Source organism: Gekko japonicus, unplaced genomic scaffold, assembly GCF_001447785.1.
Source record: "Gekko japonicus isolate JY-2015 unplaced genomic scaffold, Gekko_japonicus_V1.1 scaffold281, whole genome shotgun sequence".
In the NCBI taxonomy this organism is placed as follows: Eukaryota; Metazoa; Chordata; class Lepidosauria; order Squamata; family Gekkonidae; genus Gekko; species Gekko japonicus.
In genome coordinates, this window is record NW_015174281.1 from 735,096 (window position 1) to 750,039 (window position 14,944).

Sequence of the window (14,944 nt, forward strand, 5' to 3'; positions counted from 1 at the left end):
ATTACTTTTTATGGTGGAAATGGACAAAATGACAAGGAAACTTAATAACTTGGAAGCAGAATAATTTTTTGCAGACTGGAAAGACTTTAAAGAGTATCTAGAAAAATACTGGGATGTAAAAGACAATTTGGTTTGCTTTGATAACTACTGAAAGTTAAATGAAGAAGAAAACAGATAAATGTAATTGAATAACAGTTGAAAGATAAGTTACCTAGAGATGTATTATGAAATAGAATGAAATGAGGTGAATATAAGAATGGAGCAGGAGGTTGGAGCACTGTGGGAAGCCGAAAAGGGGGGAGGGAAAGGAGGAGGAAGGGATGTATAATGAATCCCCTGAAGAAGCTTTTTGAGTGACAGGAACTAAAAGAAAGGCTGGGAACTTAGCTCTGCTGGCTGCCCCAGACAGGGCTGGCATTATGGTGAGTTGAGTTTTCTAGTTAATATGATATGTAAATGTGCAGCTCTGAATGTAGGTTATGTACATTTTCTCCTTTTCTGAGGCTTTTGCCCTCTTTTTAAAATCACCTGTAAATGGCCACCCTAGGGGATTTACGGGGAGACCAAAAAAAAAAAAAAAGTTTTAAGCCCCACCCCACCCAAGGGTCTAGTAAAATTGAAAGTAAAATAAATGGTAAATAAATAAAATTGAAAGTACAAATAAAATTGACAGTACAAGCAGCATTTATTTAACAAAAAAAGGTTGGGAAATAAAGGCAGGAATAATATGTATGAAAACTCAGACTCTGACAACACAAATCTAAAGCCTGAGAGTTAGTAATTTCATCCGGCTCCTTGCAAAAGTCTTCCACAGTCTTTCCTGCAGATTGGCTGGTTGTTGGTGTGTGTGGTGTTTTGGTGGGGGTTTTTTTTTTGGGGGGGGGGTTGCTGTTCTTGGTAGGGTTTCCAGCTCTGGGTCGGGAAATACCTGGAGATTTGGGGGGTTGGAGCTTGAGGAGGGCAGGGTTTGGGGAGCAGAAGCTATTTGTGCGTTAAGATTGGATACATCTATGAGAATTTTTTATGGTTCGAGCACTCTCATAAAATACTTTTAAGGTCCTTCTAAAATATATATTATACGTTACTACTCTAGTGGAACAAGTGGAAAATAACAAGAAAGGGACAAGGTCACGGTAATAAGCTGTTCCTACTGATAAGTTTATAGATGGCATTGTGTTAAATGAATTTGCACTTACAGTCTGTATTATTGTTTAAACAGTAATCTTGTTTATGTATATTTGACTTATCTTCTAATAAAATCGTTTAAATATATATATATATATAGACCTGAAACTGGTGGGGCAGATTAGAAAGGACCCTGCAGTTGCCTGGAACAAAGGTGCAATTGCCCCCCCCCCCCATTGCAAAGCTCTTTTCCGTTCTGCATAATTTTAATGCTGAGAAGGGAATGCTTAACACTTCCGCTGCTGTAACTTCCCTCTACCCTTATAACCTCCTTCCACCTGCACTTACCGACACAAGTGTTCAGGTCTCTTGTTGACCTTGCAGACATAGGCCCAGACCCTGGAAAGGGGAAAGCACCCAACTCCTGCATTCCCACACACACCCCTCCACAACCAACTGGCCCTTCGCCAAGGCACTTTGCAATGTGGAAGGACCCATCAAGCTATTTTGTTCACGGATGTTGTTTGTAGCTTGAATTTTGGCTCTGTGAGGATGATTCTTGTAAATTTAATATATTTCATATATTAAGTGAATGCAACGGAGATGGTCGCATCCAGTTTGCTTTCATGTAATTAAAATGCAGACAAGCAAGCGTTATCTGGAACATTGCTCTTGCCTTCCTATTTAATACAGCCAAGCTTGTCACCAAAGGACCATTCCTGCATGGAATCCTGGTAACAAAGGGTTTAAACTCTGAGCCCAGCAGAAGGTCATAGAGGAGAGGGTGAAAGCTCTATCGGTAGATGAACGGCTCTGTGCTTCAGCCCTAAAACGTCTGGCTAGCAAAGACACTGATGTGCAAACACAACCCCAGCCATGTTGCCGCAGTTGCCATTAGATGCCAATCATAAAAGCCATGGAGTGAGAGGTTTGGACAGAGCTGACATATGGAAGGTCTCCTACCCCTACCCTAGTGTTACCACGCTGCTTTGGAACCTGTTCATTTCAACAGGACTTGCATAAGACAATTTCCCAGTGGTTTGCGCCACATGTTCATCAGTAAGAGGGAGGTGGGTAACATCATATCCTCCCATACCACCAGCCTCTCCGAGACCTTCACATCTTGGAGAGTTTGACATCATAGGCAACCATGTGGAAGTTGTCCCAAGCTAAGAGTTTTCTCTCTGCTGGGTTGTAGTCTACCATGCTGCTGTATCTGTAGCGGTTCTCAAAGCGGATGTTCAGGGACAAACTGGTGCCTGTGCTGGTGTGGTAAACAAAATTCACACTGGCCTCAGGCGTTGAGTAGCTGCTGATGGTGTACAGGGAGCCGCAAATCATGAAAGCGTTGGCTACCGACTGCTTGCGTATGTTGGTCTCCCAGGTCTGTTCAATCTCGAGGGTCTCTGGTTCCAGTTTGGAAAGCACAACAGCTCCCCTGGCCTCCGCAGTGCTGTAAATCGCCCACAGCCCTAACTCATCAATGGCTAGGTCGATATCTGTGTATCCACCCCATGAGTAGGGGAATTGTCCATGGTAGCCAGCATTGGGCAGCTCCTTTTGGACCTCAACAACTTCAGTCTTTAAGTTGTACTTAGCCAGTATTCTGGACTTGCGGCGCTGGAAATACAGGGAGCCCTGATAAACGACAGCTCCGGTACTTTCCATGGACCGAGGCAACACGTGAACTTTTGAAGGATAGCCCTTTAGAAACTGGTCTGTATTCTCATACTCGAAGACTTGGCGGATATCTGTGCCAACGGTGTCAACTCTCCAAGTTGTCTCGTGGGTGTAGGGAGTCACTGGTTCCGGATCCTTCATCCACACGCCATACTTTCCGGCAATGGTCTCTGCCTTGCGGAAGGTCACAGGTTCACCAACCCACACCAGCGTTCCACATCCTATTTCAGGGAATAAACAAGCCAGTTACTCTGTCCAATTGTAAGAGGTAGCTAGCTATTTCTCAAACCACCCTGTGTAAACTGTTCAGGCCAAGACTGAAGCCCTTTTGCTAAGCTCAGGTTCTGCCTCCAGACTGGAAGACGAAGGAAGGGACTGTCTTTAACATGATGGAGTCATTTCTTTTTATCAGAGATCAAATCAGCAGAGCACATGTATGCATATCTGAAATTACCTTCTATTGAGTCTAACCAGAGTGCATCCATCTGCTGTATCTGGCAGTGTTCTTCCAAAGCCTCTGACACAGGGGGGGGGGGGCTGAACCCGGAAGCTTCTGATGCAGGCCATGTGCTCAGTCACTCAGCTGTTGGCCCTCCTTACCACAGAGCTGTTAGGTATGCACTGGCGATATGGTTGCCAGGCCCCGGGTCTGGGTGGAGATTCCCCTGCTTTTACAGGCCCCTTTCAGCCACCAGCCAGCTGGCCAGTGAGGGAAAACCCCACCCGGAAATGCCCCTGAACATGACATAATGACATCACCCGGAACTGATGTCATGATGTCACCAACGTTGGGGTCCAGTTTTTGGACAAAACTCTATGGTAAAATTGGGCTCAAACCATAGAGTTCTGCCCCAAAACTAGATTGTCACACACACCCCAACGTCTGTGATGTGGTGACATCACTTCCAGGCGATGTCATCATGGCACACGGGCTTTGTGTGTGCACCGGATGATCCTGAGACAGACCCTGGAGCCTCCTGCCGACAGCCCGGTAGGACCTGGTAGTCCTAACTGGCGAAGAGGGAGAAATTGACTCTGATTTCTGGGGTGTGTGAGGCTTTGTGGAGTAGTTCTGTATGGACACAGCTCTATCCCAGTTTTCCTCCGAGGAGCTCAGATGGGCCGTCGTCCATAGTTCTCCTCTCTGCGATCATAGCAACCCCGTGAAGGACACATGAAAACATGAATCTGCCTTAGACTGAGTGAGACCCTTGGTTCATCAAAGTCAGTATTGTCTGCTCAGACTGACAGCAGCTCTCCAGTGTCTTAGACGGAGGTCCTTCACATTGCCTGCTAACTGATCCTTTAATTGGAGGTGCTGGGGATTGAACCTGGGACCTTCTGCATGCCAAAGATATCCTCTGTCTCTGAGCCATGGCTCCTCCCCTACATAGGCTAGGCTGGGAGAGACTCTTTGGCCCAAGGTCACCTAATTAACTTCATGAATGAGAAGGAATTTGAATCTGGGTTGTCCCTGGCCTAGTCCGACACCTGTCCCCAGATTTCAGTTTTAGTTAAAAAAAAATAGGTTAAGTGATTCATAAATCAAAGATTGGTAATTGCCCCCAATTCTGTACTACTACATATAGACCATTTGGTACCCAAAAAATTGCAATTTGTGCCTTGTAGAAAAAGTGGCCACGAAAATTCAAAATACAGAATCAGGCTCTTCTACTCATTTCGAGGCTGTGTGGTTTCCCTTTTTAAGCTTTGTGTCTCGACACGACCAGACAAGATGGTTATCGGACTGGACTAAACTGACTTGTCTGAGTTACTTCCCTTCCCACAAAGAACAAGTTGTGATGGCCTTGGGAGAGATGGAAACCTTGTTGTATTGAGTATTTGGCATTTATGCGCCATATTTGTATGGCATGATCTGGTCCATGGGGTCGCGAAGAGTCGGACTCGGCTGTGCGACTGAACAACAACAAATTTGTATATTTAGATTTGTTATCTTACATTTGGTATATTAATTTTGTAATTTATTGGGTTGATATATATACACACACACACACATATTATTCATAAACCACTTGTCTTATTCTTAAATGTAAGTTATTACTGTCAAATGAACTGATATAACTCTCTTTTTGATGAGGAATGTTAATAATTTCAGTCAGATTTTCTAGTTACGCCTACCTTGAATTTCCCTGTGGAATTCCAAAACTGAAACACATGTAAAATGCTGGCATTTGATACAGTCTGTTTAGTGGTATATTAGGCTCATTACAGAGTTACTGCTGTGCAGGAATGAAAGAGGAAGGAAGAGACAAAGGGGTTGGGATGGGGAGAAGAGAACAGCCAGGATTTGTTTGTAAGAAGAGAAGGAATCAGGAAATATACAACAGTCTCATGGTCTGTCAAGTACCAATTTAATTATGAAATATCTTGGACAAGATGCATGATATATATATATATTTTACTTTGACAGTGCAGACTATTGGAGTTATCGCAGCCTGTCTGACTAACACCTGATGACGATAAATTAGAACAGTGTTGTTATTTGATGCCATGAAAATGAGGATGCCGCTTTGCATTAGTGGAACTGATGGAGGAACTTCTTCACAATCCTTATGGAGAGCTGAAGACACAGCTTGGAGCAAGCAGAGTCAGAACCGCTGCAGGTTTATATGGCTATAGATCGTGTTTATTTTACAATGAAGAACAAGGCCAAAGATTCCTTCTCAAAACCGTCATGTAAAAAGTAACTTAAAAACATAAGAACTCTTCAGCTGGGTCTACCTACCAGAGGTCTACCTAGTCTGGCATTGCTTTGCATAAAGAAATCTCTCACACAAGTCATGAGAGAATTGCCCGTCCCTCAGTAGAATACTTTCTGAGAAGAAGAAGAGTTGGATTTATACCGTACCCTTCACTCGGAGTCTCGGAGCAGTTTACAATCTCCTTCCCCTCTCCACAACAGACACCCTGTGAGGTAGGTGGGGCCGAGAGAGCTCTGAGAGAACTGCTCTTGAGAGAACAGCTCAGAGAGAGCTGTGACTGATCCAAGGTCACCCAGCTGGCTGCATGTCGAGAAGTGGGGAAACAAACCTGGTTCTCCAGATTAGAGTCTGCCACTCTTAACCAGTACACTAAACTGGTTGTTAGACTGTCCCCGTTTAAATAGTGTGGTGTAGAGGTGAGAGTATTGGACTAGAATCTGGGAAGTCCAGGTTCAGTGACCCACTCTGCTACTCTCATGCCATCTGCTTGCTGCTCCCACCTTCTCGCTTCTGATCTGCAGTGAAGCAAGGGTGTGTTGCTCGCTTTACTTTAAATACAATTTCTGCAACAATAACAACAGCAGTCATCTTTGCAATTAGGGATCCATTTCATTTAACAGCTGAAACGTGACCCTGTGGAGTGCTCCAAAAGATAATTGTCGCACTCCAGCCCTGGATTGGTGTTCATATCCGTGGCTGTTGCATTCATTTGGTAATGAGATGGGCCATTACCTGATCACAAGAGGCAGAAAGATTCGATCCTGGCTGTATCCAGTTCACCTTGCAAGGAGGTCATGACTTTTGTTCTCAGGTGTTAGGTCTGGTCTACACGGGCAACAGAATGACAGCGTAGAATGCGCTGGACCACTTCAAACTCCAGGGGGGGAAAGCCACATTTTTAAAGTTTCCCCGAGGTAAAAACTACCTGCAGATTCAAAGTCGGCACACCAGGGTGAACAGGTCGAGGGGCTGCCAGCCTCTAAATCGGGCTTGAAGATCTGGAGTTACAATTGATCTTCAGACTACAGAGATCAGCTCCCCTCGAGAAAAGGGATGCTGGGGGGGGGATAGGGAATTATACCCTGCTGAGGACTCTTCCTTCCCCAAGCCCTCCCCTCCCCAGGCTCCACCCACAAATCTCCAGGAATCCCCCAACCCAGGGGTCATTTCCTGCAGGAGCGCACAGGAGGCAGCTGAAGACAGTTTTACTTAGGACCGCTTGGACTACTTTAGTTTTTGTTTCTTGGCAGCACTAACTGGAACGTTTAAATCGTGTTTTATGTGTTTTTAATCTCGTTTTATTTATATCGTAAGCTGCCCGGGGGGGGGGGGTCAACAAGGTAGAGAGGCAGCTAATATACGTTGTAAATTAAAATAAGTAAATAAATGACAGCAAGTTAGCACCACAGAGGCCATGGCCCGGTTGACCCAGGGATCCCCTGGAATTACAGCTCATCTCCAAACTACTGAGATCAGTTCCCCTGGAGAAAATGGGTGCTTCAGAGGGTGAACTGTATGGCATTGTCCCCCACTGAGGTCCCTGATCTCCCTGAACTCCATCCACAAATCTCCAGGAATTTCCCAACCTGGAGCTAGCAACCCTATGGTCCCCGCCTCCCCGCTGGTGGCCAGGAGGGACCTGGCAACCGTCAGCAGCCTCCCAGTAACTTTCCCAGTAAGCTAAAGGGCCAGTCCACCCTTGGAGATGAGAGGCTGGAATTTCACTCTTAGTGCTTTACCCCCACGCTTAGCAACTGGGGTGCTGTTGGTGGGAAGTTTTCCAGGATCATTTGGCTCTTGTGAAAGGGCAGGCTGGTAAAGACAACAGAGCAGTCCCTTCTTTCTTGGCTCCTGGGATGGGAAGCATGAATTAAAATGGGGAGGAAGCCAGGGAAGGAGGGGAATCCAGATAACATTTAGATAGCAGGATTAGCACTGAGGGGGAAACTCACGAAGGCCCAGCTAGATGTGACAGCGTCCATGGGTCTGACCAGAGGCCATTGCTGCTCTTTTAAAGTCTAACACAGCATGGCAGGACCAGTGTTCCCTCTAAGCTGAGTTAGTGTGAGATAGCTCACAGTTTTTTAGCCTCCAGCTCACACATTTTTGTCTCAGCTCAGGAAGGAGGGCTCCAGCGCAAACTAATGTATGCAGTAGCCAAATGGCTCACTCACGACTTTAATGCCAGTCGCTCACAAAGTAGAATTTTTGCTCACAAGACTCCACAGCTTAGAGGGAGCATTGGGCAGGACCACTTCTCTTGCCACCCCCACCCCCACCCGTCCGTGCCTTTTCAAGTGTGGAAACATGTTGGGGGGGGGGTGTAGAAGGAAGGGTTTGACTGAAACTGGGGGTGAAAGACAGCCAGAAGAGAAATCCACTGGAGCTTTCTTACCTGTATCTGCAGCTTCTGTACCAGGAATGCTGGGTGAAGGGTTTTCTGGGAAAAGGTGAGATGCAGGAACCTCTGTTAGTTCTGATTTCATCTCTTGGTAGTCCAAATTCTCCATATTCCACTTAGACACTGTAGTGGGGCGGGGGCGGGAGAGGAGAAATAAACACATGAACATGGTATCCAAGATGGGAGAAATAACAATTGTGGAAATTGTTAAGAGTGTTCCAAGCACTTTGCATACATTATCTCAGTAATCCTTAAAGCAGTCCTGCAAAGTAGGCAAGTATTATTATCCCCACAATACAAGTACCTGTTTTCGCTCCCCTCCCCAGCTTAAAGAAGCCCAGAATAGGCTAACTCCCCTTTCCTGGTGCTGCTGCAGCCCTGATCCACACTGATACCCAGCTGTTTTTAATGCACATCTGGGGATCTGAACATAAAGCGTTGCATTTGGCTCCAACAAAGAAACAAGAAAAGGCTAAGAAGGAAAATAAGCCCATTGTTTCCTGGCCTCTGGCCCCAAAGCCAAAAAAACTTGGCCAAGCCAGGTTTTTCTTATTCTAGGCAGCCTCCTCATTTTCTTAAATTTAAAATACGATCCCACCTGACAATTCATCAGGACACAGAAGCAATTTGTCCTCGAAACTCTTGTGTTGACGTGAAGGGATGATGTGCGATAGTTATTTTTCAGCTTTGGAACCGGTGTGTCCTAAAGTGATGATGCTCTCGTTCTGCTGCCGCTCAGGCATCCCATTCCAAAAATATTCCCCGGATGGACATGAGATCCCAGCGCCGGTATTCCATCACCCCCTATTTCTGCTTTCTGGTGATGGGGTGAGGAAATTACAGCTTTAAAAAAGGCCTTCTTGGAGCCACTGGGTCTGTGTGAAGCAAAGCTTGGAAGACCCTTCTGTGAAACGTCTTGCCCCCCCCCCCTCATATTCCTTCCAAAAGGCAACTGTGTGCATTCTGAGAGCGGGGCGGGGCAGGGGGGGATGTTGCTTCATAGGACCGATCTTTGTAAAAAAAAAAAAAAAAAGCAAAAAAGCACCATGGGAGGTACTGTCTGGAATTGTTAGCAGAGACCACACAGCCACTGAGCTGCCTCTGCTCCATTCATGAGGGGCATCTTCAGTGATGTTTATCGTTTCTGGCAGGCTGAATGAATTCATGGCAAAAAGGGGAGAGGAGGGGAGAAAAAAGGATTGGTGCCTGGGACAGCAGAGAAGAGTTTTCTCTAACCTACCCGCTTTCCTGCAGCTGGTGTTGTCATCCGCCCATCGTGACCATCGATTGAATCCAGGACCGGCCCAGAAGGTCAAGCACCACAGAAGTGTAAGTATGTGATTAAGAGAGGAATTGAAAATACAACCAACGATTCATGATGCCATTACAGAAACCAGAGAGAGGGGGACTTGTTTAGGCCACACAGTTTAGGCTGTCTCATCTCAAAAAGCCTGTTCTGGGGCTAGGGGGGAAAACCGCAGAATGAATAAATGATCAGGGGATTGAAACACCTTGGAAGAAGTGTGGTTGCTGTTTTTTTAATCTTTTCCAACTTTTTTGAGATAGTGCCTCTATTTAAGGAAGATCGCCCATCCATCGTCTGTCTGTCTGTCTGTCTATTTATCATCTTTAAAAAAAACTTTTTAGAACATTGCTTTTTGTTTACCTAATCTTAGCCTTTTGGTTAAAGTTGTAGACGTTTGACGTTGTAGAAGGCATTGACAGGTCTCAACCCTACAGCCTTTCTTGCTTTCAAACAGAACCCTTTGCTGTAGTCTATCCTAGGTGACACTGGGCACACAGCCTACCTTCTCGAGAACCTTGCAGGGAATCTCCGCTGGGTACCTCTCCGGTCTGCGTACACTGGCTTGCTCTTAGCCGAGCCGCCTCCTGGATGCTGCTCTCTAGCGTCCTCGCCAGCTCATTCTTCTCTTCCTCCAGCTGCCTCTTAGCCTCTTCTAAGACAGATTTGTCTTGGAGGAGGTCGCTGATGGTGGCCTCCAGCTGGCTGACCTGGGAGTCCCTCTGGGCTTTTTCTCTCTTCAGGCTGTCCACCTCTCTTCGGAGCAGTCCCATCACGGAAAGAGAGGAGCCCCTCACCACCTGGCTTCCGTGCAGCTGGTCCACCAGGTTCTCTAGAAGGCCAAGCCTTGCTCTAGCGGACTCCAGTTCCACTCGCTGGGCAATGGTCTCCCGCTGGAGAGCCTGGAGAGCTGTCGCCGTTTCGTCTGGGCTAGGACAGCTGGCTTCATTCGCACTAGGGACTGTGAAGGAATAGATGCACCTGCCATCCTGGTCATTCGTCTTGTGGAGATGGACAGTGCTCCCTAGTGCTCCCCACACTGCCCAGACTGAGAGCAGGCATGTCAGCAGCACCTCCATGGCTTCAGAGCAACCTTTTAAAAGCCCGCACAGGCTTTCCCTGAAAAGCAGAGGCTGTCCCTGGAAGCGCAGTGAGCGAGCGGCATTCCCCTCAGCTCTCTGTGAAACCCGGCTCCCAGAGACCTTGTTTTTATATAGCTGGGAGTTGAGGGAGGCGCAGGAGAGGGTCGCTGTGCCAGCAACAGCAGCACAGAAAAGCAGGAATCTTCCTGAGCTTTTTTTTTTTTTTTAAAGGGAACATGTTTTGTTTGGAAAGATGGACAACAGTACCCATTTCCCCTCTTGAAATCTTCACCCTCTAAACACATACAAAACACATAGAGACAGTGCAAATGTTATCTCAAAGCCAATTAATTTATAATGTCAAAACTAATCTAATAAATGGAATAGGAACTATCCTGTAATCTAAAGGAGATTGAGTCAGGAAATAGGTGCAAAGGTGTCATCGTGCATTCCTAAACAGAAAATTTCAGTGGCTTTATACTGGAGTGACTCTGCATAGGATTACATTGATAATCTCACCCATACTGAGAAATGCTACATAGCCGTGGCAATCAGGGTGGCCAAACTGTGGCTCGGGAGCCTCATGCGGCTCTTTCACACATATTGTGTGGCATCCAGCAGGCTCACCATCTATCTGCTTTCTTTGTTTCTCTCTCTCTCTCCCCCCTTCCTTGCTCCCTCCCCCATCCGCTTTCTTTCCACCTTTTTCTCTTTTTCTCTCTTCCTTTCCCCATCTATTTGCTTTCTTTATTTCTCTCTCTCTTTCCACCTCTCTCTTTCTCTCTCTCTTAGACAAATAAATATAATTAGCAAACAAATAAATATCATTGGACAAATAAATATCATTATCAATATCTGTTTTTACCCCTTCTATTTTTTTCAGCAGTCTCGTTTAATGGTAATAAAAAGCAAATTTGCATATTTCCCAATAAAAACATGTGTAATATTTGTTCATGACTTGCAGCTCTCGAACATCTTAACATTTATTCTATGCGGCTCTGATATTAAGCAAGTTTGGCCACCCCTGCTGTAGCCATTCAAATGCACAGAATACAACGCAGTTAACTAAAAAAAGCAGATTAATTGGTAATTAGCATAAAACGCCAGCTCAGTTGCTGGCAAAGGCTCTAGTTCAGTTCAAAGAGGACAATTTTTTCAACCACGTGTCACTGGGTAGACTTAGGGAAGCCACCATCTATTAATATGCTACTCGGTGTGGTGTAGTGGTTAGAGCGCCAGACTAAGATCTGGGAGACCCAAGTTCAAATCCCCACTCTGCCATGGAAGCGCGCTGGGTGACCTTGAGCCAGTCTGTGAAACTAACCCACCTCACATGGTGGTTTTGAGCAGGGGTCATTTCGTAGAAAAAGAGGTGCAGGAGCTCATTCGCATAACTCATTAGCATAACCTATTTGCATACGCCACACCCCCTGACATCACCGGAAGTGTGTCAGAAGGCAACACCCACCGCTCAGGCTCCACTGGACTGTTTTGGATTGCTAGCTATTGGGGGGGGGGAGAAATGTGCAGATCTGTCCTTGCAGAGGAGGGAGAGCTTGTACCTGAATAAAACTTGGTCTTAAAAGTGCCACTGGACTGTTTTGGACCGGAGGGAGCTCTGCAACTTACCTGGCTGCTTCTTGCTCTGACTGAAGGCTGCTGGGAGCAGGGGGTGGGGCTTGTTGCATGTGCCCACCTCCTGGGCTCTTTACTGCCGGAGCTCCGCTCCTGTGCGCTCCTGCAGGAAATGACCCCTGGTTTTGAGGATAAACATGGATGAAGGAAGAATGATGCTGTAAGCTACTTTGGGTCCCGGCTACAGAGAAAAGTGGGGCATACATATCTAAATGCAGGGCTCTAGTTGGGGGGGAGCTCTCAGGTACGGAGCTCCAGAAGAGAACCTCTAGGGGGCGGGGCGGTCACGTGGTGAAGCCCCGCCCCCTTCTTTACCCCGCCCTCTGCTTCGATCCTCATTCCGTTTGGGAATGAGGATGAAGCAGGAGGGTAAGTAGCCGGGCCTTCTGACACACTTCCGGTGATGTCAGGGGGTGTGGCCTTCTGTCACTTCCGGTGATGTCAGGGGGCGTGGCATATGCAAATAAGTTATGCTAATGAGTTATGCTAATGAGCTCCGGCAGCTCTTTTTCTACAACAAGACCCCTGTCTAAATGAATATGTGTTGGAACCTACTAGGTTTTCTGTTTGTCTCACCTAATTTCTGTTTGTCTCACCTAATTCCCATCATCATTACAGACCCTGTCCTGCGTGGCTTTTCTCCACTCAGGTCCTATAATCCCCAGAAGAGCCTTTTCTGTAGTCAAAAGGGGCCCTTCCTCCTCATTTTGTCCATGCGAGACCTGATAGTATCCAATGTACTACTATTGACCTACCTTACGGTGTTGAGGTAAGGACTACAACAAAATAAGTTATGTGTAGCATACACAACATAGAGTTAACTTGTGAAACTCAGTGCTGCAGGATGTAATCATGACCACTAGTTCAGATGGTTTTAAAAAGGGGGAATAGACATCTCCCTGGAGGATAAGCCCATCGGCGGCTGTTAGCAATGCTGGCTAAATTAAATGTCAGTGTAAATTCACCTTGAGTGCCAATTACTCCACAGCAGCACCAAGGGAAGTTTTTAGAAACTCTGTGCTTTGTTTTGTGGGGGCATCTAGGTAGCCACTGTAGAAAACATGATGCAGGATTGGATGAACTGTTAGTCAGACCCGGCAAGGCTCTTCTTGTGTTCGTATGTGTTTTATGCATACTCATAAGCAGGGTTGGCCTTGGCTACTATTTGAAAGAAGAAGAGGAGGAGATTGGATTTATACCCCACCCTTCACTACCCAAAGGTGTCTCAGAGCGGCTTACAATCTCATTCCCCTTCCCCTCCCCACAACAGACACCCTGTGAGGTAGGTGGGGCTGAGAGAGCTCTTTCAAGAACTGCCCTTTCAAGGACAGCTCTTGTCAGAACAATGGCTTGCCCAAGGTCATCCAGCAGCTGCAAGTGGAGGGTGACCTCCAAGGAATACCAGGGTTATGACACGGAGGCAGGCAATGGCAAACCACCTCTGAAATGTCTCTTGCCTTAAAAACAAGTCTAGCTCGCCCCCTAGTGGGGCATAAAAGAGCTAAAAATTCTGGCTGCCAGACAATCTTAGTATCTCCTGGCTATACTACACACAATGCCATGTGGTAATTATAATAGTATGCATTTTGAATATTAGAAAGTGTTACTCAAATGTTAAGTAGTATTATGTCACTGTAAGCGAGGGAAAAGCGGGCCAGAGAATATTGCTAATGTCAAATTAAGAGTTCAGTTTCTGGGATTACCAGGGACCCAGTCATGCATGCATGCCATGCAATTGACATGAACACTGGTCCATAATATTGACTCTGTAACAGCCCGGGGTTCACATTCCTGGGTCCATCCCCTCTGAGTGGCTTCCTCCAGTGAATAGGAGCTGTTCTGGGGTACACAATATAAGTTCAGCATGGTGTCATAGTTAAGACTAGGATCTGGGAGACCCAGATCTGAATCCCTGCTCTGCCATGGAAGCTCAGCTACTCTCTCGAGGAAAATGTACCTCACTGGGTGGCTGTGAGGATGAAATGGAGGAGGGAAGAACAGCATTGTGAGCTGCTATAGGATCCCCATCGTGAAGAACAATGGAGAATAGATATTTAATTAAAGTCTCTCTGAAAAGCAGAGGTCATTTCGGGGGGGAATCGCAGTTCCCCTGGGTGTGGTACGGGGGGCGGGGCACATGACGAAGCCCCGCCCCCTGCTTCCGGCCACCCCGCTTCCGGCCCTCATTCAGCCAGGAGGAGGCAGGAGGAGGGTAAGTTGCTTCCTCCCTGCCTCTCCCCACCCCTGCCTGGGGCCAGGGAGGGCCTTCGCGGGGCTTCCTTGCACTCCCGCTGGCCTTGCAGGTCCACCGCCGGGCCCCTTATGGGCCTGCAAGGCCGGCGGCGGCGGCCGGGACCGTTGTGGGCGGGGTGTGTGGCCTTATGACACATTTCCGGTGATGTCAGGGGGTGTGGCCTTATGATACACTTCTGGTGATGTCAGGGGGTGTGGCATATGCTAATGAGTTATGCTAATGAGTTCCCCTAGCTATTTTTCTACAAAACAACCCCTGCTGAAAAGCGTTTCTGACTGCTGGGAATATCCCTGACAATCATACCCATCCCAAAGCTGAAGAGCAGAGGGAGAGTTAGCTTGTCCCTCTAACCAAGGATGATCAGGTATTGCCCTCCCCTGTATGTTATTATAACCCGAGATACTTCTGGTGGCTCCCTAACCAAACACATACTAAGCACATAACTGTCTAGATAATCCTCTCCATATGTAGCAGACGTGCACAACACTTCAAGCAGACGTTTTCAGAGAGCTATCCACAAGAAAGCCAAGGACTCATCATTAATTTATTGACAGACCACCAAGGCACCCCCCCCAAAAAAAACCGTTACAAGTGGAGCCACTTCCAGAATTCGGTTGCCAGGAACAATGGAGCTGCAGGTGTTCACGTCCTCACCCACTCACAACTTGCTACAACAAGCATTCTTGTGTGCCTACCAGCCTTTGAACTGATACCAGACTTTTTTTGCTACAAAATTCCCCC

At 46.8% G+C, this 14,944-nt stretch overlaps 1 protein-coding gene across 1 annotated transcript; it reads right to left on the bottom strand.

The window, feature by feature from the left end:
* Positions 1-1,914: 1,914 nt before the first annotated feature.
* MYOC (myocilin, trabecular meshwork inducible glucocorticoid response) lies at positions 1,915-10,396 on the bottom strand. The gene is made up of 3 exons (XM_015423872.1): positions 9,738-10,396; positions 7,924-8,052; positions 1,915-3,026 (listed from the first exon to the last, which is right to left on the bottom strand). Exons 1-3 carry the CDS (start codon positions 10,309-10,311, stop codon positions 2,242-2,244), a joined length of 1,488 nt encoding a protein of 495 aa, XP_015279358.1. The 5' UTR covers positions 10,312-10,396; the 3' UTR covers positions 1,915-2,241.
* Between the last annotated feature and the right edge of the window lie 4,548 nt (positions 10,397-14,944).

Coding starts and splice junctions, on each gene's coding strand:
- MYOC (XM_015423872.1), bottom strand. CDS start 10,311: ATGGAGGTGCTGCTGACATGCCTGCTCTCAGTCTGGGCAGTGTGGGGA. Junction 8,053..9,737: donor CCTGCAAGGTTCTCGAGAAG/GTAGGCTGTGTG, acceptor GCCCCACTACAG/TGTCTAAGTGGAATATGGAG. Junction 3,027..7,923: donor TACAGAAGCTGCAGATACAG/GTAAGAAAGCTC, acceptor TCCCTGAAATAG/GATGTGGAACGCTGGTGTGG.